At 44.3% G+C, this 25,525-nt stretch overlaps 2 protein-coding genes across 2 annotated transcripts; both read right to left on the reverse strand.

Annotated features, from left to right (window-relative positions):
• Positions 1–586: 586 nt before the first annotated feature.
• On the reverse strand, positions 587–4,816 carry LOC123994500 (spectrin beta chain, non-erythrocytic 4-like). The gene is made up of 6 exons (XM_046297173.1): positions 4,005–4,816; positions 3,738–3,801; positions 3,357–3,604; positions 2,976–3,146; positions 2,784–2,826; positions 587–2,439 (listed from the first exon to the last, which is right to left on the reverse strand). Exons 1-6 carry the CDS (start codon positions 4,814–4,816, stop codon positions 2,044–2,046), a joined length of 1,734 nt encoding a protein of 577 aa, XP_046153129.1. The 3' UTR covers positions 587–2,043.
• Positions 4,817–4,846: 30 nt separating this feature from the next.
• LOC123994492 (spectrin beta chain, non-erythrocytic 4-like) lies at positions 4,847–25,525 on the reverse strand. The gene is made up of 14 exons (XM_046297162.1): positions 25,212–25,525; positions 15,426–15,689; positions 14,813–15,043; positions 13,993–14,082; positions 13,455–13,733; positions 13,122–13,252; positions 12,673–12,877; positions 12,153–12,398; positions 11,772–11,906; positions 11,114–11,355; positions 9,476–9,614; positions 7,571–7,655; positions 5,743–5,972; positions 4,847–5,526 (listed from the first exon to the last, which is right to left on the reverse strand). Exons 1-14 carry the CDS (start codon positions 25,338–25,340, stop codon positions 4,873–4,875), a joined length of 3,060 nt encoding a protein of 1,019 aa, XP_046153118.1. The 5' UTR covers positions 25,341–25,525; the 3' UTR covers positions 4,847–4,872.

The following is a 25,525-nucleotide window of genomic DNA, read 5'->3' on the forward strand; positions in this document are numbered from 1 at the left end:
CTGAGCGGCCTTACGGGTTATGTCGATATAGGACCCATTTTACTGTGGATATAGATACTTTTGTACCTGTTTCCTCCAGCATCTTCAAAATGTCATTTTCTGTTGTTCTGGGATTAATTTGCACTTTTCACACCAAAGTACGTTCTTCTCTAGGAGACAGAACGTGTCTCCCTCCTGAGCGGTATGACGGCTTCATAGTCCCATGGTGTTTATACTTGCATGCTATTGTTTGTACAGATTAACATGGTACCTTCAGGCATTTGGAAATTGCTCCCAAGGATAAACCAGACTTGTGGAGGTCTACAATTTATTTTAGACTGATTTCTTTTGATTTTCCCATGACGTCAAGCAAAGAGGCACTGAGTTTGAAGGTAGGCCTTGAAGTACATCCACAGGTACACCTCCAATTGACTAATTATGTCAATTAGCCTATCAGACACTTCTAAAGCTATGATATCATTTTCTGTTATTTTCCAAGCTGTTTAAAGGCACAGTCAACTTAGTGTATGTAAACATCTGACTGACTGGAATTGTGATACAGTGAATTATAAGTGAAATAATCTGTCTGTAAACATCATGCACAAAGTAGATGTCCTAACCGACTTGCCAAAACTATAGTTTGTTAACAATACATTTGTGGAATGTTTGAAAAACAAGTTTTAATGACTCCAAACGAAGTGTATGTAAACTTATGACTTCAACTGTATATTTTGGGGTTCACCTAATGTTGATGTTACTACTGTATTTTCACAAGTGAAACCATTACAGTCCCTGCCGAATATATTCTAATAATATAATAAAAACAGCAATGGGGTTCTAATGCTTCTTAATTTGTCTCAGATCAAATAGCAGTCAAAAGAAGCATGAATTATTTCTGGCTTGGGCTTCTCTCTGCTATGTCATTAAAACATATATTCTTATCACCACACTTTATGTGGGGATAGTTTAAGATCTACCATGATATTAGCATTTTACACAGACCTTCCCTTCAGATGAAATTATTGCACTGCCAAATTCATTTAAAAACTGGTGAACCTCTCAAGACCACGAAGAACACGAAGGCATTCGAATAGAAGGTGCACTATACTGTCATGCCATGACACAGGTCTGGCACCACAAGGAGGTTAAGTTGGGCATTGCCTCCTTGAATAGACTCTTGGATGTGATGGAGTTTTAATCAGTTGGCAAACCTATTTCACCTTTATTCCTGGCATGGCATGGCATGGCATGGCATGGGCCTGTACATGATTCATCCAAAAGTTCAGAAGAGAATCATGTGTTGATCAATTCAATTATGAACACAAGTAGGTAATACCAGCATTCCATCATGACAACATGACTCAGAGATAGCGATGAGGTGGGTTTGAAATGTCAATATGCTGAGTATACACAGACGTGTTGGAAGTGTTCTAAGGTGCTGCTGACCTGACAGAAATAAGCTGATGATGAATGTGAACAATCATAGAATTAATAAGCAACTGTTTCTTGTCTCCTTTCACTCTCTCTCAAACAAAGAGAATAAATAAAAAAAAGTATATTGCTTCAGAAAAAAAGCTTTTTCAAAATATTGTGAGACATTTCATTCACCACTGCTTGGGTTGTTTTAGACAGAGCATTACATAGTCAGTCATAGGTATATTATATATATACTGAGAGATGCTGTGAATCCAAGAAATAAATGATCAATGAGTCGTGACTGTGACAAATGCCTGTGACCACACAGTGGCGCTGGTTAATCTCCCCTATCCTCCAACCTACCAGCAAGGGCCACAATGCAATGCAAGTATTGATGTATTTTGCCTGGGGGAGGGGGAGGGGCTGAAAGATCAGACAGTCACAGTTAACATTAGGACCCAAGCCTCAGGATGTCACAGAGAGAGACAGAGAGATATAGAGAGAGAAAAAGAGAGAAGATATGCACAGAAATGTACACATCTCCCTCCGTCTCCCTTGTTCAGCACTGTCTGGTGTCGTAGGGTAAAGTTAGGAGGGGGGGGGGCTTTAGATGGTTGGATGCCAGTCCACTCCTCCACTCAGCGGGGATCATTTGCTCTTCCCTGATGTGCTGGAGCCCTCTGCCCCCCCCTCTGCCCTCTCACCCCTCTCCGACGTGTCTGCTTTCTCTGAGCCTTCTCCCGTCTTCTTGGACCCCTCTCCCTTCTCTGACCTCTCTTTCTCTGACCTCTCTTTCTCTGACCTCTCCTCCTCCTCCACCTCTCCTCCCTTCTCAGACCTCTCTTTCTCTGACCTCTCCTCCTCCTCCACCTCTCCTCCCATCTCAGACCTCTCTGACCTGGCGTCTGCGTCGCCCTCTGACTTCTCCTTCCTCTCCGAGCGGTCGGGATCTGTGGACGAGGTGGTGGGCTTGTCCCACTTGGCGATCTCCTCATGTTCAGTTATACTGGTGGTGATGTTAGTGACCCAAGCCTTCAGGTCCTCCTGCAAAAGTGCACCCAGATACATGATATTGTCAGGGTTTCCACAAAACCAAGAAGCAGGACCAGTGAGTTAACCAATCAAATGGGTTTTTAAAGCCCTTTTTTACATCAGCAGTTGTCACAAAGTGCTTTACGGTTACCTGGCCTAGACCCCAAAGAATAAGCAAAGCCAAGCGAAAGCACAGTGGTCAGGAAAAACTCCCTAGAAGGAAAGAACCTACTGTAGGAAGAAGCCTAGAGAGGAACTCTGCTCAGAGGGGTGGCCTATCTAGCTCTCTAATGGGAACAAAACATTGATGTTAAGACATTAAATGAAACGTTCAATTTCATCACAGGCATTCTTACCTCATCCTTTGCATGGAAAATATAGTCATTGCCATCATTTTTCCTGTTGGAGAAGAAAGGAGATAGACATTGTTACTGGAAGTACCAAGAGTATCCTCTGGTCACTCAAATGTTTTAAGGTGAAGAAAATTATTATATGCTTTAATAAGGAATAAGGTGGAGTAAAAAAATATCCTCTTCATCAAGCCATACTTGATAACGAAGACATTTTTCTTCTTCTTGTATCCTATGGTGCTATCACATATACAGACGCTCAGGTCGAGTGGGGTTTCTTCATTGTACGGTGTGGTGGTGCTCTTGGCGTCCTTGTAGAAAGTGATCCCTCCCTTTGTCAACACGCAATACAAATTCACCCAGGACTTACTGCAAAACAAGAACAGCTTGTTGGGCAACAGCTTATGCACGTTTCTACTTTCTTCCAAAGTGAACTCATAGTGTGTCAATATGTGTGTCATAGTGTGTCAATAGAGTACTGTATATACACATATTCTGTAGTGATCTAGCTACATTAACCTTTTAACTTTTGTCTGTGTGTTGTGTGGTGTGTGTAACTGTGAGTAGGTGGACGCCCACCTGCTGGGACTCTTCTGGTGCCCCTCAAAGTCGTGTTTGCGGTACAGGAAGCCTTCATTATGGGCAGTGTGTGAGGGTGGCAGAAGTTGTGCCGGGCTCTGGGCCGGAGCCGAGCGAGAGCGTCGCTTCTCCTCAGGCTCTTTGGGGCGGGGTCTCCTGCGGGGTTTGGGGCGGTCTCTGGCTCGCGGGCGCTCGTAGGTCACGGGTGCTGAGAGGCTGCTGGTTGGGCGGTACATCTCCCCTCGAGCCTGGAACAGACAGGAGAGAGGTATGTCATTCAGAAATCCAAAAAGCAGGCCTGTGTGGCCTAACAAACGATCTTCATTATGCAAAAACAAAATACGAAATACTGTTAAATACTGTACATGTGAAATAACTTACTTGTGCTGCCTCTCTCTCCTGGGCCTGCTCCACAATCTCAGCCATGGTGGTGGCTCTCTTCTCTCTGCAATGACACAGTTTCTGCCATGAGTCACCCAAACGGGGAATATAATCAATACTCTATCTTCCAAATCAATGGTTTTGGATCATGGTGGACAGTGCTGACCAGACAAATTGTAATAACTGTTTTTGTAATGACCTTGTTAAATTTCCACAAACAAACAGCACTGTGAAGAACTGCTTATGACCAGGCAGTCCTGGACTCACATTGAGCGCTTGTCGGAGCCTTCCTTGGCTGACTCCATGTCGCTGGAGTCATCCTGCCTCGGTGTCCTCGCCTTCCCACTGCCCTCCTGCTCGCTGGACGACTGCCTCTCCAGGCGTCGCCTATAGCGCTCCTGACGCACGATCATTGGCAGCTCGTTGAGCCGCGCCTGAATCTCCTGTTCGCTGGAGGTCTGCCGACCCAGCTTGTACTCCCTCTCCCGCCGCAGGTGGTCCATCTGGGGGTCGGAGCGGCTGCCGCGAGGGTCCCTCTGGAGCCTGCCGTGGAGGAGATCCAGGCCAGACTCTGGCCCGATCATGTCCACCATGGGGATATCCCCAAACTGTTCCCTCTGCGCCCTGCTGGCCTCCAGGAGGGGGTTGACAGCTTTGTGCATGTGGTTGATCCTGGGCTGCATGCAGTCAGCTTTCAGATGCTGCCACGCATATGCCATTTTGGGGTCCATGACCCCACCACTTTGAGGCAGATAGCTAGAACTACCCATACCCCCAACACTTTGCGCAAGGTAGCCTGAACTACCCATACTCCCACTACCTTGGTGTTGTGCAAGGTAGCCAGTACTTCCCATACCCCCACTACTTTGATTTTTCCCAAGGTAGCCTGAGCTACCAATCCCAACACTGTTTTGATTTTGTGCAAGGTAGCCTGAGCTACCCATACCACCACTACTTTGATTTTGCGGCAAGTAGCCTGAACTACCTATACCCCCACTACTTTGATTTTGCGGCAGGTAGCCTGGACTACCCATACCCCCACTACTTTGATTTTGAGGCAGGTAGCCTGGACTACCCATACCCCCACTACTTTGATTTTGCGGCAGGTAGCCTGGACTACACAAACCCCCAATACTTAGATTTTTTGGCAGGTAGCCTGGACTACCCATACTCCCACTACTTTGATTTTGTGGCAGGTAGCCTGACTACCCATACTCCCACTACATAGATTTTGCGGCAAGTAGCCTGGACTACCCATACTCCCACTGCTTTGATTTTGAGGTAGGTAGCCTGGACCACACATACCCCCACTACTTTGGTTTTGAGGTAGGTAGCCTGGACTAACCATACCCCCACTGTTTTGATGGTTCAGTCCAAGGTAGCCAGAACTATCCACTGGTGGGGAGCCAGTCTGATGGTTCCCTCCAAGGTAACTAGAGCTGCTGTCTACTCCTCCACTGCCCGGATGGTTCAGTCCAGGGTAGTTGGAACTCTCCAATCCCCCGCTGCTGCTCTGGTTGTCCAGTCCATGGTAACCAGAGCCATTTATGACAGGACCGTAGCTGGCTATGGTAGAACCCAACCTTTGGGCTGCAGAGGAGGCAGAGGCAGACATCTCCAGACTGGTCTGCGTGGGCCTGGGCTCAATATGCACCTGGACCGTCTGTCTCAGCAGAGTTGAGGTAGCAAGAGGAATGGTCGGAGTGAGACAGGATGATGGGAACATCCTCCGACTGGAGAGTGGCATTGGGGAAGGCTTGCTGCTCTGTTCTTCTCTCAGCTTCTCTGCCTGAGAGGAGAGATTTAAGTGAACTGCAACCTCAAATGTAATAGTAAAACAACTAGCAAGTTTACTGCACATATACTGCAAAGACTTGTCTTATAAATTATTGAATCAAATATCTAATTAAACCCTTGTTTAACAAAATCCTAATGGATATGTTAGACAACAGACATAAGTAAATACTTAAGTAGACTGTCTGTATCTATCTAAAGAAAGGCTTACATTGGAGAGCTGTCTCAGTGAGCTGAAGCGCTCCTTCCAGGTGGCTGCAGCATTGCGGAAGGCCTCGTGGCGGAGGATGAGTTGCTCCACCTCATCAGTCTGGACCTGGGCGTCTCCTCCAGCCCCCCCAGCCACCCTAGAGGAGGAGCTGGAGCTAATCAGGGGCTCCTTGGCCTTCAGCCAGGCCTCCGCCTTCACCGTCTCCTGGGCATACTGGAACTGATCCTTCTCTGAAGGAAAGAAGACGAGATAGGCATGCCTCACCCCATATTCCTTATGATAACAAAGTCTTTGAACATTCACAAACCTCATATACTGTACACATTTATGCGGCATGGGCATGAATGGGTCTTCCATTGACATAAATTAATGATTTACATGAAAGTCTGAGTTTGGCGTGGTTATCTCAACTCTGAATCGGCTAGGTCTTGTGTTGATGTTGTATCAGATGTATTCGATGGCTGTACTGTTCTGTAAAGTGTAACCTACACACTTATAAAATATGTTTCTTCAGGTCCCCTATGGGACAGTTGAGCTAATGTAGGCTAATGCGATTAGCATGAGGTTGTAAGTAACAAGAACATTTCCCAGGACATAGACATATCTGATATAACTCCACTGTCCAATTTACAGTAGCTATTATAGTGAAATAATACCATGCTATTGTTTGAGGAGAGTGCACAGTTTTGAACATGAAAAGTTATTCATAAACAAATTAGGCACATTTGGGCAGTCTCGATACAACATTTTGAAAAGAAATGCAATGGTTCATTGAATCAGTCTAAAACTTTGCACATACACTGCTAAATTGCACCTGGGCTGGAATAATACATTATGGCCTTTGGCTTGCATTTCAAAGATAATGGTACAAAAAAATACAAAAATATTGTTGGTTTTTTCTTTGTATTATCTTTTACAATATCTATTGTGTTATATTCTCCTACATTCCTGTCACATTTTCACCAAAGTGTTTATTTTCAAATGGTACCAAGAAAATGCATATCCTTGCTTCAGGGCCGGAGCTTACAGGCAGTTAGATTTGGGCTTGTCATTTTAGGCGAAATTTTAAATAATAAAAAAGGGGCGGATCTATTTTGATGGTTCTATTTTGAACCATAATGACTCATCTTTTAGGGATAATTAAAATGTAGGGGCGGTGGCTCATTTGAATATTTTGGTGCGTTGTTTGCGCTAAGCTCTTTCTGTGCAACCATGGGTGAGAATGTCATTCCAGTTTATCTAATCTGTTGTGTTATGTCATGTCTTACGTCAATGCTTGTTAAATATGACTATGGCCAGTTATGGTGTCTTGTGACTAAATCAGTGGTTCCTAATTCTTTCCTTAGGGTCCCCGGCTGTTCTATAGCTAGCAAATGTGATTCAACTTGTTAATTAACTCAATAATAACACCAATGGAATAGCACTGCTATTTGCAGAGTTAGCTCCAGGTAAATGCACTGGTTATTTGTAGAACCTTAGGAAATGACCTAATGAGCATGGTTCTTTATAGAAATTTCAAAAAATGGTAACAAACCAAATAACCCTTATTTGGTACTTATATATATAATTATTTATTTTAGTGTGTCGTCTAGTCACGTTTAAACTATTGTTGAAGCCCACACACACAAACATAAATATTCATAGTGAAAGCCATATTGTTCACAAATACTGTGCAGTGTGAAGATGCCTGCTCTGAGGCACAATCTAAAACCAGTACTCTCAAGCACAAGCCCTTCCATCCTTCCATATAAAGAATTCTGCAGTGCTGCCTGAAAGCTGTTTGTGCTCCCTCCACGGCGCCTGCCAGTGTAGTGAGTGAGTCACTCACTGCGCTGTAGCTTCTCCTGCTGTTTGTCCCATCTCTCAGAGAGATCCTTCTGCTTAGCCAGGAGCGCATCCAACTTCTCCTTTATCTGTGTCAAGAGTTGAGAGAGAGACGGTTGGGGAGCGTTCAAGATCACAACAAATGGAATGCAACGACAATATATTAAAACATTTGAAGTCAGTCTTGACAGGGAATTATATTCATCATCATGTGAGGTTTAAGTGATACACCTCCATTGAAGACAAACCTACACAATAAACATTGCTCTTTTTAGTTATTCATTTTTTGCAGTTTTGCAGCAGGTTTTAACTAACACAGCATGAGTTAATTGTGGTTTTGCTGCATACAGTGTGATGTGAAGTGTGGTTTTGCTGCCTAACCAGCTTGCACATTTGGTTCCTTGGAGGTTGTGGGAACGCATGATTTTAGTTTCACATTAGTTGTGGGAACGAAGCCATAAGTTTCCAGACCGGTAAAACAGAATGCTTTTTAAACATTCTGAGAACAGAAGTGAACGTTTTGCCTGTTCTGGAAACATTTATGTTTAGGATGCAGGGAGGTTCTGAAAATGTTTTACTTTGGTTCCTTAAGTTTTCCTGGGAGGTTATATTAACGCTTTGAGAACGTTATTCGGAGTGTTTTTAATAACTTCCTTAAAACTTTCACTGAATGTTTTAATAAGACTTTTAATAACACTGCTAGCTTATTTTGGGTTAACATTTTTGAACTCCAAGCACAGATAAGACACATGGAAATTAATTTACTTATCCTTTAATCATGCGAACACATTTATTTTTTATTGTTCCACGGCATCAAGAGAGATTCAAACCCATGATCTTCTGTTCTCTATCCATGGAATTAATTCATTGCGCCACCAGGATAGAGCTAGCATAACATGTTTTTTGTTGTTGATATTGTTGTTGTGTTTTACACCCTTTTTCTCACAACTTTCATGATACACATTTGGGATCCAATTACTCCCCTAACCCGGACAATGCTGGGCCAAGTGTGCGGCGCCCTATTTGACTCCCGGTCATGGCCGGTTGTGACACAGCCTGGGATGCACAGCGATGTAGTGCGCCACTTGGAACTGCGCCACTTGGAAGTCTGTGCAATGTTGTTTTTTTACATCTACTCAAACAAGGTGCAGCCAACACACCTGAACACACTTAATAAAGATGCACTATGGAGAAATCCTTAAAGTTACACATTACAGCTTTAACATGACATGAGTTTTATCAATGCTTAAAACAGAATGTATATGTTTTTATCTAACATTCTTGGAACTTCATCTGAGCATTACTAACATTTTCTTGTGGTTTTTATGTAAAGGTTTCTTAATGTTCTTGGGACAATTTGAGAACATGACTTTAATTAGAATCATGAGGAAACCGGTAGGAAACGTTATGCTGAAGTACTGAAATTCCCACAAAAGAAAGTTGTTCTCTGAACTATTTGAGAACATTCCCAATGTCAAACCAGTTGGAGAACGTCCCATTACCAAACTGTAAATTAAATGTAACCATGTTTGAACTTTTAGGAAATATTCTGTTCAAATAATGAAATACCAAGAAAATATATATTTTTTGTCAAGTTCCTTAAATGTGCTGAGAATGTTCCAAAGCCAAGCAACTATCCTGCACCATTCCCTGAAAGTTGTGCGATGGTTGTATGCAACAACAAAAAACATAGGACAACCACACTGTCACCAAGCTCTAAGAAACATATGGTTCTCAGAACATTTTGTGCTAGGTGGGTACGGTGCGTAATGAGGTTTTGATACATAAAGTGTGATGTGAAGTGTAGTTTGGATCCATACAGTGTGATGTGTGGTTTTGCTGCATACAGATTCAGTGTAATGTGGTTTTGCTGTATACTTATGTAGGTGAGGTTATATGTGATGCTGACCTCCTCGGAGGCTGGGTTGCCTGCGGCCAGCAGGATCTTTCCCAGCTCCACACATTGCTGTATTGTCTTCCTACGGCCATCCATCTTGGCTTTCAGCTCACCATGCTGTTTCATCATCACCTCTGCAGAAGACGAGTCCCTGGCGGAAGCCACCCCATAGGACAGCGTCAGACAGGAGGAAAGCACAAAATGCAAATGTCAGAAAAGAAGAGTGAAGAGAGGGACCTATTACCATTTTCCCTATATTATACTTTCCGGTATGGTTCTAGCAACTGTATTGTAGATACATACTGTAACCAGGCCTGCAAAGTACAGGTCGGCTCAGCTCAGCTAGTGTGAAAAGAGTATGTGTGAAATGTTAGCCAGGTGCTTGACTAGTGAGTTCTGACAAACCAGCTAAAGAAAGTAGTTAAGTATGTGATGTATCTTTAAATATAAATGAGGACTACTTAAATACTGTAAACAAAAACAACATTTGTTTCCCTCTTTCCCCACAACCAAATTAAACTGAATGACAGATATTAAAAGAAATTAGGTCAAGGTGACAAAGCATTTTATTTTTAAACAAAGTACAGCTTTATTGCATAACATGAATGGGTCTATCTACAGTATGTGCAAGCCAAGAAGGTATTAGCTCAACTAGGGGTGCCTGAAAAGGTTATTAAAATAGAAGATAACATACATATACTGAACAAAATATAGAATTATATAAAAATTAACATGTAAAGTGTTGGTCTCATGTTTCATGAGCTGAAATAAAAGATGCCAGAAATGTACCATATGAACAAAAAGCTTATTTTTGTGCACAAATGTGTTTATGTCCCTGTTAGTGAGCATTTCTCCTTTGCCAAGATAATCCATCCACCTGACAGCTGTGGCATATCAAGAAGCTGCTTAAACAGCATGATCATTACAGAAGTGCACCTTGTGCTGGGGACAATAAAAGTCCACTCTAAAATGTCTAGTTTTATCACACAACACAATGCCAGAGATGTCTCAAGTTTTGAGGGAGTGTGCAATTGGCATGCTAACTGCAGGAATGTCCACCAGAGCTGTGCCAGATAATTTCACGTCCATTTCTCTACTATAAGCCGCCTCCAATGTAATTTTTGAGAATTTGGCAGTACTTCCAACTGGCCTCCCAAACACAGTCCATGTGTAACCACACCAGCCCAGGACCTCCACATCCGGCTTCCTCACCTACGGGATGGTCTGAGACCAGCCACCCGGAGAGCTGAGGAGTATATCTGTCTGTAATAAAGCCCTTTGCAGGGAAAGACTCATTCTGATTGGCTGGGCCTGGCTCCCCAGTAGTTGGGCCTGGCTCCAAAGTGGGTGGGCCTATGCCCTCCTAGGCACAACCATGGCTGCGCCCAAGCCTAGTCATGTGAAATCCATAGATTAGTGCCTAATAAAAAAAAAATCAATTGACTGATTTCCTTATATAAACTGTAACTCGCTGAAATTGTTGCGTGTTGCTTTTATATTTTTGTTTAGTATATACATTACAGATGCATTTCCTTTTTATCCTTAAACTAAGAAGAGCCGATTTATCAAGTCAAGTATCAGAGTTATGAGATTATCAAAATTGCTGACAATTAGCATTTAGTTCAGGTTAGGAGACTTTCCATTACTTACCTGGGGTCGTCCCCTCCAATCTGTCCCATGATGCCCTCCATCCACATGAGCTGCTCACGCACCACCGAGAAGAACTGCACCTTGTCTGTCACCGAGGTGACCTGCACACGACTGGCCTCACAGGAAACCAGTAACTCCTTCCATGCTGACATCACTTCCTGCTCTTTGCTCATGATGGCCTCAGCCTTCTCTCCGGCATAGATGGTCCTCAGCTGGGCCGCATTTTCCTGTAGCTGCCTTACCTGGAATACAACATAGGACATGGCTCTGTCATTTCAAATCATCAACTAATCATGGTTGGTCTTCAGTTTAGAATACAACCAGGTTAATCAGGTGTGCTAGCTAGGGTTGAGGCAAAAGTATGACTCCAGTCATACGGTACCCAATATCTTTCATCTTTGCCACTGTGTCCATATTGGTATTCTATTTACTGCACTATGTATCTTGGGGTTAACATCTGTAACATCCTCATGCCCTCCAGGAGCATTACTTATTTGAGTGAATGGTGTTAGAGGAGAGCCAAAGTGCATTGACGGTCCTCTAAGGTCAGAGGGGGACATTTCACCAAATCACCTCGTCTACACTCACTTGTAGACCACAGGAAGAGTAGCTGCTGCTATCACAACAGCTAATGGTGATCCTAATCAAATACCAATACCTGTGAGACGAGCAGCTGGAGGGCGTGCTCGAAGGAGAGCATGAGCCTCTGCAGGGTGGCAGGGTTGGCAATGCTGGCTTGGCACGCCCTCACCTCTGGCAACTGCCTCATCTTCCCTGCAGTCTGAGCCAAGACCTGCAGCACAGCACAACACAGGACAGACACAAATTCACAAATCTAAGTGTCTACACTGTCTACCAGCACCTCCAACCACTATCATGTTTGATGTAATCTAATATATATCCAGCCGAACCGTACTAGTGTTTCTCCCACCATTGTACAGGCAGGTCAGGTCTCCCTGCCTAGCTATGTTTCCCTCTGCTTATTGAAAATAATCTTGGGGAACCTAGAAAATAATCTTGGAGAAACACTGAGCTGTACCTCTTTGCAGTCGGTGAAGAACTTGTGCAGCTGGTGTGATGCTGCCAGCATCTGTCTTCGGGTTTCCATGAGCTCCAGTAGGTCGGCCCATGACTCGTTCAGTCCGTCCTTCCACTCAGCTATGGTGGCCGCGTCCGTGTGGCCACAGTCTATCATCTCATTCACCATCTTATTCACCTGCTCCATCCTCTGCTGGCCTATGCTGTTGGTCTCTGAGCAGAACTTGGTGAATTTTTCCTGTAGCAACTGTGAGAGAGAGAGGCCAGAATAAGCTTGGGACCAGAGTTATATAGGTCAGGTTTCGAATTTCACATTTCCATTTCATTTGTCATTTCTATTGCACTTTATTTTGTGTCATTCAGTTGTGTTTTCATGGTACATTTTGCTAAAACACTCAAATACTCACAACAATTATGTTTACTGAATAAACACATGACAATGTAATTCGCCAGGGACTGATTGTGACCATCCATCGTCAATTGATTGATTGATTAATTGCCTGATTGATTGATAGACTGACCGTGACATGCTCCAGGTCTTGACCCAGCTCAGTGGAGCTGGCAACGGCCTCCCTCTCAGTGATCCACTTCTCTAACTCCTCCACCTCTCTGTTGAGCTGGTACATCCAGTACTGCTGCTCCAGCTTGGTCTTCCTGTGCTCCACCATGTCCTTCAGAGACACGTACAGACGGTCTATGTGGGACTGCTGCTTGGTGATCCCCTCACTGTCAAAGAGAGAGAGGGGGGATATTGAGAGGGAAACTGACACAGTAGACAGTAAAATAACGGATCATTCACTGAAATGTAGTAGCCGATACAAACTGAGGCCGTTTTATTTTCTGTGTGGTCTATGGTAAAATTCCACCAGTGAATTAGCTGTTGTTTGTGGGTATGAGTTGGAGTATCATTGAAGGATGTGTTTAGATGTAGTTTGAGCCTGGGTGTGACTGTCAGTGTGTCTGCCCGTGCCTATCTGGGTGCCCCAGCTCCAGCTGTTGCTGACACTGCTGGGAGAGCATGCCCACTGTCTCAGCGTAGTTCTCCACTGTCGCCTCCAAGGCCAGGTGCTCCTTCAGCAGCTGCAGGGTGCTCTCCTCGTCCTACACAACAATGACCTCATATTAGGGACAAAATCCAAACCATCAACCAGACATGTACATTTTTTGTAAAAATAAAAAAACAGGCACATTAGGCAAATCATGGTAAAGGTCCTCCGGAAGCACTGTGGACTACTAACCAACGGGCCAGTCTCATACCCACCCTGCCAGTTCAATCTCATGATACCATGCCTCCCATGCGTACCGTGCCCTTCTCCTCATTGATGAGGTGCAGTTTCTGGCCTGCCAGCCAGGACTCCACCTTGGCTGCCTCGCTGTAATACTGCTGGGCCAGCAGCACCACATCCAGCATCACAGACCTCCTCTCCGCCTCCAGCCTCAGCACCTCCCACACCTGACGCACATGCCCCGCCCCCTCACGCACAAAGTCAACCTCAGGGGTCCGCAGAGAGGCGATGATCCCTGCCCGGTCCAACACTTCCTCCACCCGTGCTTGGCGCCCCTGCAGATCCCTCTGCAGTGTCTGACGGGCCAATAAGAACCAGGGGTCATGTTTAGCTTGGTAAAAATGCCTCAAAACAGAGTGAAATTGGGAGGCATTATCTGAATTTGTCCAATAAGAGCTCGCATTTTCGCTTTCCTTTCTAAAAAATGTGTGGCGGTGTGTCCTGTTGTGTGGGGACTGTAGTTAGGTCTGAGATGAGCAGGGATAGTCATTGAGTTTATACTGTGCTATGATGAGATAGTGTTGTGTGCTCATATAGAGGTCATCTGTCTCTCACCTGGTTGATCTTGACATGCTGCTGAACACTCTGCAGGTTGTTGCCGTAATCCTTAGAGGAGGCCAGAGGAAGCCGCTCCTGGATCCACAGCTATAACAAATCAGCAAATTGTGGTCAGAGACCGTCTGTACATACCTATCTCATTGAGAGGAGACCCTAATGGTTTTATGCGAGACATCGTCAACCTTTGACCACAGAACATAATAACTATTTAGAAAAGCATATTAGAGACCTTAAGAGGCTATAGGACAGAAAATAACAGAATAGATGGAGAGAGGGAGCGAGGGAAATATGCCACGGAGAGAGAAGTATATTTTGCATGTGGAGGCGTCACCGGCTGGAGCGCCCTTATGTACAGTACCAGTCAAACGTTTAGACACACCTACTCATTCAAGGGTTTTTCTTTATTTTTTACATTGTAGAATAATAGTGAAGACATCAAAACTATGAAATAACACACATGGAATCATGTAGTAAACAAAAAAGTATTGAACAAATCAAAATATATTTTATATTTGAGATTCTTCAAAGTAGCCACCCTTTCTTTGCTTTGATGACAGCTTTGCACACTCTTGGCATTTTTGATTACTACATGATTCCATGTGTTATTTCATAGTTTTGATGTCTTCACTATTATTCTACAATGTAGAAAATCGTTTTTTTAAATAAAGAAAAACCCTTGAATGAGTAGGTGTGTCCAAACCTTTGACTCGTACGGGATGCATTTAAAAAATAGTCAAATAACTTAAATCAAATCAATCAACATAGGGAAAGAAAGGCTAGAGGCACCAGGGAGTAATGAAGTGTGTCAGTCACTCACTATCTCTTCCTCCAGGTCCTGAGCAACCTGGTGCATCTCTTTGGAGGCCAGCAGGATGCGTCGTCTCTCCTTCAGGGGCTCGATGAGGCGCACGATGCGGGTCTCCACTACGGCTGGCTGCTCGCCCCCTTCTCCCTCGCCACCCTTCACCAGGCTGCCTCGCTGGGGGAGGCACACCCCCTGGAGGGACCCTAGTTCCCCTACGTCCTTGTACATGTTCCCCATCTGAGACTGAGAGAGGCCAGCCAGGGGGAAAGAGGAGGTCACGTTAGGAATAGATGATGAGAGACTGATGCCCAAACACACAGCACATGGGCTTGAACAGCACTTTGAGCTATTTTATTGTGTGTGTTGTAATGTAATCAATGTAATGCATTGTAATGGATTAGCTGGCTTTAAGAACAAACTATGTGTTGCATTCTTTCATGTCGACAACCAGCCTAGTGTCTGATGGCAGGGAACTTGGCATGTAAAAGTCAACAACAACAGCTTCTATAGCATTAACATACATTTGGATTGGAAATATTACATAAATTAATATAAAATTAGTGTTGTCACAAAATAACTGCCATAGCAAAATCCTGAAAAGCAACCTATAACAGTAAATAGACACCTGAAATTTCTGCAGCTGCTCGTTGAAGGTGGGTAGGTGATGAGCCTGCTCCAGCTGGGGGGGCTGTTTCTCCAGGCCAGAGAGCTGGTGGTCCAGGTCTGAGTAGCTCTTCACCACCGGCTCTGGCTTGTTGTTCTCAAACAGAGCCCGGGCCTTGGCCTTGGTGGTGCTCTCCAGGTCCGTCCAGCACTCCCTGATCTCCTCCAGCTTCTGCTGCACCACCGAACGCAGCTCCGGCTTCTCATCGATCAGCTCCTGGCCCTCCTGAAGGCACATAGAGGGGAAGAGGAGAGAGAACAGTGGTTGCATATATACCCTACCAAAGTTATTTTCTTAGTTTAGCTTATCCAAAGTATGGCCACTTACATGGCCAACAATTTATTTCATTTGGATATAGTTAAATATAAGTTGAGGAAGTTCATGTGACAGGCTGTATTGTCATATACCATTGTCATAACTGTAAAGCTGCTCTGCTGCTGATATTGTGATACACTCAAACTCATACGTCAAATCAAGCAATGAACAGTTATATTTCTCAACTGAGAGATGTAATGCTTCCCTCCAACATGTACACTAGTATAATGTCAGCTTTCCCTTGGAGGGATGTTACTCACTAGCTGTGCTGATTGTTTCCTCATTTAGTACAGTGTGCTGAAAAAGCTCTCAAATACAGGCTACACAATCTCCATACATTATTACTATTTTGTGCATTATGCCAGAAATGATTCAACCCAAGCCAAATAAGATCAGTTCTTACTAACAAAGCAAAGTGTGCAATGTGCAAGATGACTGCAGCAGATTGAAGCATAGACAATATTTCATGTCTCTCTGCCTATGCATAAGTGACTTGACCGTCCGTCATATCAAACTAATGTTTGTCATGGCCATTTCATTTTTTTAACTTAACCTTCATTTAACTGGGCTTGTCAGTTAAGAACAAATTCTTATTTTACAAGGACGGCCTACCCCGGCCAAATCCTCCCCTAACCCGGACGACACTGGGCCAATTGTGCGTCGCCCTATGGGACTCCCGATCATGGCCGGTTGTGATTCAGCCTGGGCTTGAACCAGGGTTTGTAGTGAAACCTTTAGCACTGAGATGAAGTGCCTTAGACCGCTGCGTCACTCGGGAGCAGAGGTTGCACAAAGCTAGGACAATTTTTGCAATCAGGCTGATTTCAGGTTGCTTTCACATGAATTCCATGGAAATCATCTGTGTCTACACACAAGTCTACAGTGCCTCAATAAAAGGCTAGGGGTCCCAGAGATCCAAAGCATCATCTTTTGAAGACACCACAGAAAACTACAGCACTGTCTCTGTTTAAAGCTCATGACTCCTAACTAAAAGGTTGTTTCGGGAAAGGAAGACAAACACCCTTTGATTGACCACCAATGTTGTGTCCCCAAATGTCCCATAATCTTTTGTTCAAACTCTGGGCTATAACAAGTGTGTGGTTAATTTCTGATCTTCGTCTCTGAATCCATGTTAACTCATGAGCAAAGCCACAATAGCCCTGGTAATGCCAAAAGGCTGGTGCCTTGAATGGCTTTAACGCGCACATAGACAGGTGTATAACAAAACCTAGCCCCGGGCTGACCTAAAAAAAAGAATGCATGGAAAGCCCTAATACACCCCTGGTCTCTCTGTCTAAGCACAACAGTTCCCTGTATTCACTCGAGGGTTTCTTCTTCTAAATCTTGAGCTTTGTGCATGATGTGAGCTGTACGAGGAGATAGATGTGGAGAGAGAGATCAAAGCTTTTCCTTCTCTGTCTGTCTGTCTGTCTGTCTGTCTGTCTGTCTGTCTGTCTGTCTGTCTGTCTGTCTGTCTGTCTGTCTGTCTGTCTGTCTGTCTGTCTGTCTGTCTGTCTGTCTGTCTGTCTGTCTGTCTGTCTGTCTGTCTGTCTGTCTGTCTGTCTGTCTGTCTGTCTGTCTGTCTGTCTGTCTGTCTGTCTGTCTGTCTGTCTGTCTGTGTCTGTATATATATATATATATATATACACACACACATCATATATATATGAGGCTCTCTGTGGCTCCACTCCAGCTCTCCTGAAATAGATTCTGCATTGCACAGTCTCCTCCCATGCTCCGACTGAGAGGAACAGGAGGTGTTTCCTATGACAAGCGTTCATATCAGACGTTTCCTCATCATCTATAGTATCAAGGACCACTGAATGTCAGTCAGCCATATGGAGCCAGAGGAAATTGTGCAGTAAAAATGACATACAGTCCTGTACTGTATACACACGTAGTAGACCTTCATAACCATAAGTGCAGTAGAGACCTGCTTCGTGCAATGTTAGTTTTCAAGAAGAGAAGCCTGAATATAATTGGTCCTTTATTCTAAATACCCTGCTAAATTAGAATAAAGGGTGTGGCCATCAACTATACCTTGCAGGGACATACATAATAACCCAGAATATAACATATTTAATCCTGTAAATATTGCTGTATGTTTCTCTCCTATATCTTTCACAGAGATAGATGGACCTATCCTTTGGCTTTCATAATGCAGTGCTGCATTCCTCCTCTTGGCACCGTCTCTATGCTTAACTGCTGCCAGCGCTCTATCCCTCGCTCTCTCTCTCTCCCTCTCCCTCCCTCTCTCTCTCTCCCTCTCCCTCTCCCTCCCTCTCTCTCTCTTTTTCTCTGCCACTCTCTCCTCCACGCATAATGCAGAGCCAGCAGAAAGCAGGCTAGATCTCTCTCCTCTCCCTTGGCTTCACTGACACACAGGGAGAGAGAAGGAAGAAGAGAAATCAGTGTTGGGGGAGGAGAGGAGATGGAGAGGAGAAAGGAGAAAGGAGGACAGAGAGAAAGAAGAAAAGAGGAGAGGGAGGTATGAGTGAGGAGAAAGAGAAAGAGAAAAGGAGAGGGGGGATGTGCAGGGCACACACACCTATGTAAATACATTGTATACTGAGAAGCACAATAACAAACACATACGCACACATATTCATAAAATACACAGACATAAAATACTGTACAAACACTCATGCACTATACAGTGCATTCAGAAAGTATTCAGACCACTGGACTTTTTCAACATTTTGTTACGTAACAGCCTTATTCTAAAATTGATTAAATGGTTTCTTTCCCCTCATCAATCTACACACAATACCCCACAATGACAAAGCAAAAACAGGTTTTTAGAATTATTTGCAAATGTACACAACCCCCCCCCCCCCATGAAAAATTGCATTTACATAAGTATTCAGACCCTTTACTCAGTACTTTGTTGAAGCACCTTTGGAAGCGATTACAGCCTTAAGTCTTCTTTGGTATGATGCTACAAGCTTGGCAAACCTGTATTTGGGGAATTTCTCCCATTCTTCTCTGCAGATCCTCTCAAGCTCTGTCAGGTTGGATGGGGAGCGTAGCTGCACAGCTATTTTCAGGTCTCTTCAGAGATGTTCGATCGGATTCAAGTCCAGGCTCTGGCTTGGCCACTCAAGGACATTCACAGACTTGTCCCGAAGCCACTCCTATGTTGTCTTGGCTGTGTGCTTAGGGTCGTTGTCCTGTTGGAAGGTGAACCTTTGCCCCAGTCTGTGGTCATGAGTGCTCTGGAGCAGGTTTTCATCAAGTATCTCTTTGTACTTAACTCTGTTCATCTTTCCCTCGATCCCGACTAGTATGCCAGTCTCTGCCGCTGAAAAACATCCCCACAGCATAATGCTGCCGCCACCATGCTTCACCGTAGGAATGGTGTCAGGTTTCATCCAGAAGTGATGCTTGGCATTCAAGCCAAAAATTTCAATCTTGGTTTCATCAGACCAGTGAATCTTGCTTCTCGCGGTCTGAGAGTCCTTTAGGTGCCTTTTGGCAAACTCCAAGCGGTCTGTCATTTGCCTTTTACTGAGGAGTAGCATCTGTCTGGCCACTCTACCATAAAGGCCTGATTGGTGAAGTGCTGCAGAGATGGTTGTCCTTCTGGAAGGTTCTCCAATCTCTACAGAGGAACTCTGGAGCTCTGTCAGAGTGGCCATCAGGTTTTTGGTCACGTTCCTGACCAAGGCCCTTCTCCCCCGATTGCTCTGTATAGCCGTGCGGCCACCTCAAGGAAGCGTCTTGGCAGTTCCAAACTACTTCCATTTAAGAATGATGGAGGCCACTATGTTCTTGGGGACCTTAAATGCTGCAGAAATGTTTTAGTACCCTTCCCCAGATCTATGGAGTATTGTGTGTAGACTGCTGATGACTTTTTGTTATTTAATCCATTTTAGAGTAAGACAGTAACGTAACAAAATGTGGAAAAAGTCAAGGGGTCTGAATATTTTCAGAATGCACTGTACGTGTAGCCTATGAAAATCAATAGGCACTCACACTCTCTCAAACATGGCATCCACATGGATACACACACTCGTACGTGCGCACACATACAGACACACACCCACAATGCCATCAGAGGCCTGGTTTGAATCATTTGCTGTTAATTACCCTATTGGCAGGCATATTGTGATGCTAAACTAATCCATGACATCACCATAACGATACTTTACATACAGCTAGCTAGGTGCAGCTACATGGTTTCTCAAGTGGGTGTGCAGATAGATTCTAGCTACTACTCTGGGCAACCAAAACAACGTGTGACAGTTCTAGATTCTGACTAAAAGGCTAGTGCATGGTTAATTTTTCGCTCGCAAAACCAACACCTTAAACACAGCAACAACAGACCTCAACTATTATATGTTCACCAGACCGAATCCAAGGACATCAACTGGATGTGATGTGATCCTGTCGTATGCTTTTGTTTGACAGTATCAAGTGTTCCAGAGGGATAGGTGTTTTTGTGTTTACACAGTGTTTTCCTATGTTTACAGAGCATTTGACATTGGCAAAGCATTGCCACAAGGTCAGCCTTAAGTAAACCCCAGAGTCCTCTCTTTGTTACAGACAAGCATCCCCACGGGACTGAAGAGGCCTCTACTGAGACAGCCCCAATTCAGAGCTCTGAGCTCAGGCCCAGTCCCAGCTCAGAGCTCCAAGCTGGGACTCAGGCCCATCTGCTGAGTAAGTACTGAGGGAGAGCATAGGAATTGGCCCGGGGCGGGAACCCTTCCAAAAGGACAGAGAGTTCTCAAATCGCAGCAGAACGCAGCATAATCTTTTCTCCCCGGTCTCTCAGGTAACGAGAGAGGGAGAGGAGGAAGGATAGGTGGGGGCCGATTAAGTGATGTTCTCGAGAGTAGCAAGACACGAGGGTCTCTGAAACACATCTTGCGTGGGGCTAGCATAGACATAGAGCCCTTGAGAAACCCCGCTAGTCAGCCTTGTGGATACAGTCACCACAGACAAAGCAGACATCTTCTGTGTCCATTCTTTTAATGTACTTTTGTACTGTATCTATCTGGTATCTGGTATGAAAGGTTATACAAATACGCTGATGATTCTGAAGCAGAGCAGGTATCCTTTTTCATTCCGTTTTCACTTTGAGCTAGCTGTCATTCTAGCTCAAGCGAGGGCCTCTCTGTGACACCAGTAGACATTTCACAGCCATTTGTAGATGTACTGCATGTACATAATGAACAATGCATACTTAATTGCAAGATGCTTTTATCCAAGATACTATATCTATCAAAGGTATTAAATGTATGTCACTAACATCGAATACTGATTATGACTGAGCTATTTTATGCATGTACATATTATACTGTATCTACTCTACCAACAGACACAACAGCACCATGTACATCCTCACTCCTAAAAATCAACCATTTGAGAACCAGCTCCAAACCTTACTCTACAAGGCAAATAGGTTTGTCTGTTCTCCAAATATATGTATATCTAAACGTTCCTTGACCTTGTGTCCTACTGAACATGTCCCTGGTCTTTCCAAAGATTTGGATTGATCAGTTATTTCATGCACTTATTATAATCCAATCCAATTTCATTTTACAGCCACATCAAGAATAAACAAAGACATATGCTTATAAAAAGGCCTACTACCTGGACCCTCTAGAAAACCGATTTGCCTTTGACTGCAGGGCAGAACATTGAGCATCATTGAGCTGCATCAGGCTCATGAAGGGGGGCATACTATTGCATCGTACACTGCATGACACATTTCATGCATGGACAAGCAAGATGGCCATGTGAGCATTCAGATATGTATGGTATGGTGAGAGGCTCTCAAATCCTCAATAAGACATTCATCATCACCTCACGTTTAATCTCTGCTATAACACATGACCTCTCAGTAATAATATATATAGTATATATATATATAATTATATGTATATATATATCATTTTGATTTACACTACCGGTCAAAACTTTTAGAACACCTACTCATTCAATCTTATAATAATAGTGAAGAAATCATCTACTAACGAAAAAAGTGTTAAACAAATGAAAATATATTTTATATTTGAGATTCTTCAAATAGCCACCCTTTGCCTTGATGACAGCTTTGCACACTCTTGGCATTCTCTCAACCAAGCTTCACCTGGAATGCTTTTCCAACAGTCTTGAATGAGTTCCCACATATGCTGAGCACTTGTTGGCTGCTTTCCCTTCACTCTGCGGTCCGACTCATCCCAAACCATCGGGGGATTGTGGAGGCCAGGTCATCTGATGCAGCACTCCATCAGTCTCCTTCTTGGTAAAATAGCCCTTACAGAGTCTGGAAGTGTGTTGGGTCATTGTCCTGTTGAAAAACAAATGAGAGTCGCACTAAGCCCAAACCAGTTGGGATGGCGTATCGCTGCAGAATGCTGTGGGAGCCATGCTAGTTAAGTGTATTTTGAATTCTAAAAAAATCACAGACAGTGTCACCAGCAAAGCACCCCCACACCATAACACCTCCTCCTCCATGCTTCACGGTGGGAAATACACATGCGGAGATCATCAGTTCACCCACACTCACAGTGGTTGGAACCAAACATTTCCAATTTGGACTCCAGACCAAAGGACAGATTTCCACCCGTCTAATGTCCATTGCTCGTGTTTCTTGGCCCAAGCAAGCTCTTCTTATTATTGGTGTCCTTTAGTGGCAGTTTCTTTGCAGCAATTCGACCATGAAGGCCTGATTCACACAGTCTCCTCTGAACAGTTGTTGAGATGTGTCTGTTACTTGAACTCTGTGAAACATTTATTTGGGCTGCAATCTGAGGAGCAGTTAGCTCTAATGAACTTATCCTCTGCAGCAGAGGTAACTCTGGGTCTTCCTTTCCTGTGGCAGTCCTCATGAGAGCCAGTTTCATCATAGTGCTTGATGGTTTTTGCGACTGCACTTGAAGAAATGTTCAAAGTTCTTGACATTTTCTGTATTGACTGACCTTCATGTCTTAAAGTAATGATGGACTGTTGTTTCTCTTAGCACATTTGAGCTGTTCTTGCCATAATATGGACTTGGTCTTTTACCAAATATGGCTATGTTCTGTATACCAGCTCTACCTTGTCACAACACAACAGATTGGCTCAAACGCATTAAGAAGTAAAGAAATTCCACAAATCAACATTTAAGAAGGCACACCTGTTAATTGAAATGCATTCCAGGTGACTCCCTCATGAAGTTGGTTGAGATAATGCCAAGCATGTGCAAAGCTGTCATCAAGGCAAATTGTGGCTGTTTGAAGAATCTCAAATATAAAATATAATGTTTATTTTTTGGTTATTACATGTTCCATATGTGTTATTTCATAGTTTTGATGAAAAATAGCATACATTTTGATAACATAATATATATATTGTAATATATGCCATTTAGCAGACGCTTTTATCCAAAGCGACTTACAGTCATGTGTGCATACATTCTACGTATGTTAAGGCTAAGACATCCAGCAGACATTTAAGGCTTTCAAAATGGTGTTATCCACAATAATTAGTTAGCTAGGTCCTGGATACAGTACTATGTTGTTTTCACATCCAATCTATTTTTATTTCGTTTTTTTATTTTACCTTCATTTTAGCAAGGAGTCGCCATTGAGACAATCGTCTCTTTTTGAAGGGAGCCCTTGAATATACAATTTCATGGAACCAAAAAATTGAATACAATATAAAACAAGTCAAATACAGCACGACTTGTTCGATTAAATTTATCTCTTGATATGCCTAAATAAACAATAGTGGTCAAGAGAGCATTCAAAAGGGCATGTGGGCTAGTTCTCACAGTATAGCCTGGTCCTAAATTGAATTACTTGGGGTGAAGACTTTTACAAAATAAATGTTTCTCCATACAGTAGACCTTTTCCTGGAATGGGTAGACTTATTCTAAATCGAGCCTAGTCCCTGTAGATCTGAAAGGATTGTGTATGGCAATATTATGTCAATTGCCTCACCTGGCCTTCTGATTGGCTGAGTGCCTTAGGTTTATGGGCTAGGGGTTGATGTGGAATTCCGAGTTAAATCAACTAATTAAAACGTGGAGCACCCACATGAGCCTCCCACCAGGCTTCTCTGCAGCAGTGTGGTTGAAGAACACTTGGATCGGGGTCAGTAGGGCACACAGTAACACCAAGGCTTGGTTCAAGTTCAAGTAGTACCTCCCAGTTTCGAAAATATTCTCTCTATTGAACCCAACCCACGTATGGGTTGTCTTCACTGATAAAACAGCACCAGAGAACTGGGATGTCAGCATTTACTGTAGGCCTCTCTAGTTACCATACAAACAATTGCATGTTGGACAGTACTACGCTATTTATACAGGCTTGTTGGGATATTCATAAAATAAGGCCATGAATAGATTGTATGTTGACAATAGCACACAGGTTTGATAGATTGCCCACGAACTGTCATGATGTTCACGTTTCATACAATTATTGATAATACATGTTTTGAGGAAGAAACACACTGGTGAAATATAATCCAATGTTAGTATGTAGCTATAGCATGGGCAGATGAAAAGGCAATGGGAAGAATACATTGCCCAGGGTTTACTGCTTCAGTTATGCAGAAAGCATAACAACAATGCTTCCACATGTATAACCTTGAACTTGAAATTCAGGATATCCTTAAGAGAAGCATATAACAATATTTGCGTACAGTTTACTCATGGCTGAGTAATCAAAACGGAGTAATGACAACCCCCCCCCCCTCCCAATATGCCTAGTGTGTCTTGCCGCCGTGACCATCCCTTTTACACACGCACACACACACCCTATCCTCCCCAAGCACAAACCCTCTCTCAATCATGTGCTCACACTACCCTCCCCCTGCATCTTCCACTCACCTGATCTGTCTGACCTTCCCCCACCTCCCTTTCCCCTCTCCATTCACCTGTTCTCTCTGACTTCCCCCTGCCACCCTCTCCACTCACCTGCACTCTCTGACCTCCCCCCACCAGCCTCTCCACTCACCTGCTCTCTCTGACCTCCCCCACCACCCTCTCCACTCACCTGCTCTCTCTGACCTCCCCCACCAGCCTCCACTCACCTGCTCTCTCTGACTTCCCCCACCACCCTCTCCACTCACCTGCTCTCACTGACTTCCCCCACCACCCTCTCCATTCACCTGCTCTCTCTGACCTCCCCCCACCAGCCTATCCACTCACCTGCTCTCTCTGACCTCCCCCACCAGCCTCTCCACTCACGTGCTCTCTCTGACCTCCCCCACCACCCTCTCCATTCACCTGCTCTCTCTGATCTCCCCCCACCACCCCCTCTCCTCCCCTCTCCATCCACCTGCTCTCTCTGACCTCCTCCCCCACCACCCTCTCCCCTGCACTCTCCATCCACCTGCTCTCTCTGACCTCCTCCCCCACCACCCTATCCCCTGCACTCTCCATTCACCTGCTCTCTCTGACCTCCCCCCACCACCTTCTCCCCTCCCCTTTCCACTCACCTGCTCTATCTTGGCCAGCCATTCTTTGTTGCGGGCCAGCTCGGCCATGAAGGCCTGGTGCTTCAGCCACTTCCTGTGAAGCTTCTGGGCCTCATCCCGCGCCGTGTCTCGTCCCGCACCCATAAGCATCTTTTCCTTTACCTGCTGTCCCCAATCACTCAGCTAGGGGAGACAAAAATAGCCACCATCAGGGGCCCGAGCCTGAGCCAGCCCCTCTTCCTCTCTTCTCTCCTCCTTTCCCACAGGACGTCCTGCCTATCTGCGTGGCTCCTCTACGCCAGAGACACCCACTCCACTCTGTAGGGTCCCGGGTA

This window comes from Oncorhynchus gorbuscha, linkage group LG02, assembly GCF_021184085.1.
Source record: "Oncorhynchus gorbuscha isolate QuinsamMale2020 ecotype Even-year linkage group LG02, OgorEven_v1.0, whole genome shotgun sequence".
Classification (NCBI taxonomy): domain Eukaryota; kingdom Metazoa; phylum Chordata; class Actinopteri; order Salmoniformes; family Salmonidae; genus Oncorhynchus; species Oncorhynchus gorbuscha.

What these genes read in the sequence shown, in the direction of transcription:
- LOC123994492 (XM_046297162.1), bottom strand. Translation starts at nt 25,340, where the DNA reads ATGCTTATGGGTGCGGGACGAGACACGGCGCGGGATGAGGCCCAGAAG. An exon ending in AGCATGTCAAGATCAACCAG is followed by an intron (nt 13,734 to 13,992) that starts GTGAGAGACAGA and finishes TTGGCCCGTCAG; the next exon opens with ACACTGCAGAGGGATCTGCA. An exon ending in CACTGAGACAGCTCTCCAAT is followed by an intron (nt 5,527 to 5,742) that starts GTAAGCCTTTCT and finishes CTCTCCTCTCAG; the next exon opens with GCAGAGAAGCTGAGAGAAGA.
- LOC123994500 (XM_046297173.1), bottom strand. Translation starts at nt 4,816, where the DNA reads ATGGGTAGTCCAGGCTACCTGCCTCAAAATCAAAGTAGTGGGGGTATG. An exon ending in GGCTCCGACAAGCGCTCAAT is followed by an intron (nt 3,802 to 4,004) that starts GTGAGTCCAGGA and finishes GTGTCATTGCAG; the next exon opens with AGAGAAGAGAGCCACCACCA. An exon ending in AGGAGAGAGAGGCAGCACAA is followed by an intron (nt 3,605 to 3,737) that starts GTAAGTTATTTC and finishes TGTCTGTTCCAG; the next exon opens with GCTCGAGGGGAGATGTACCG.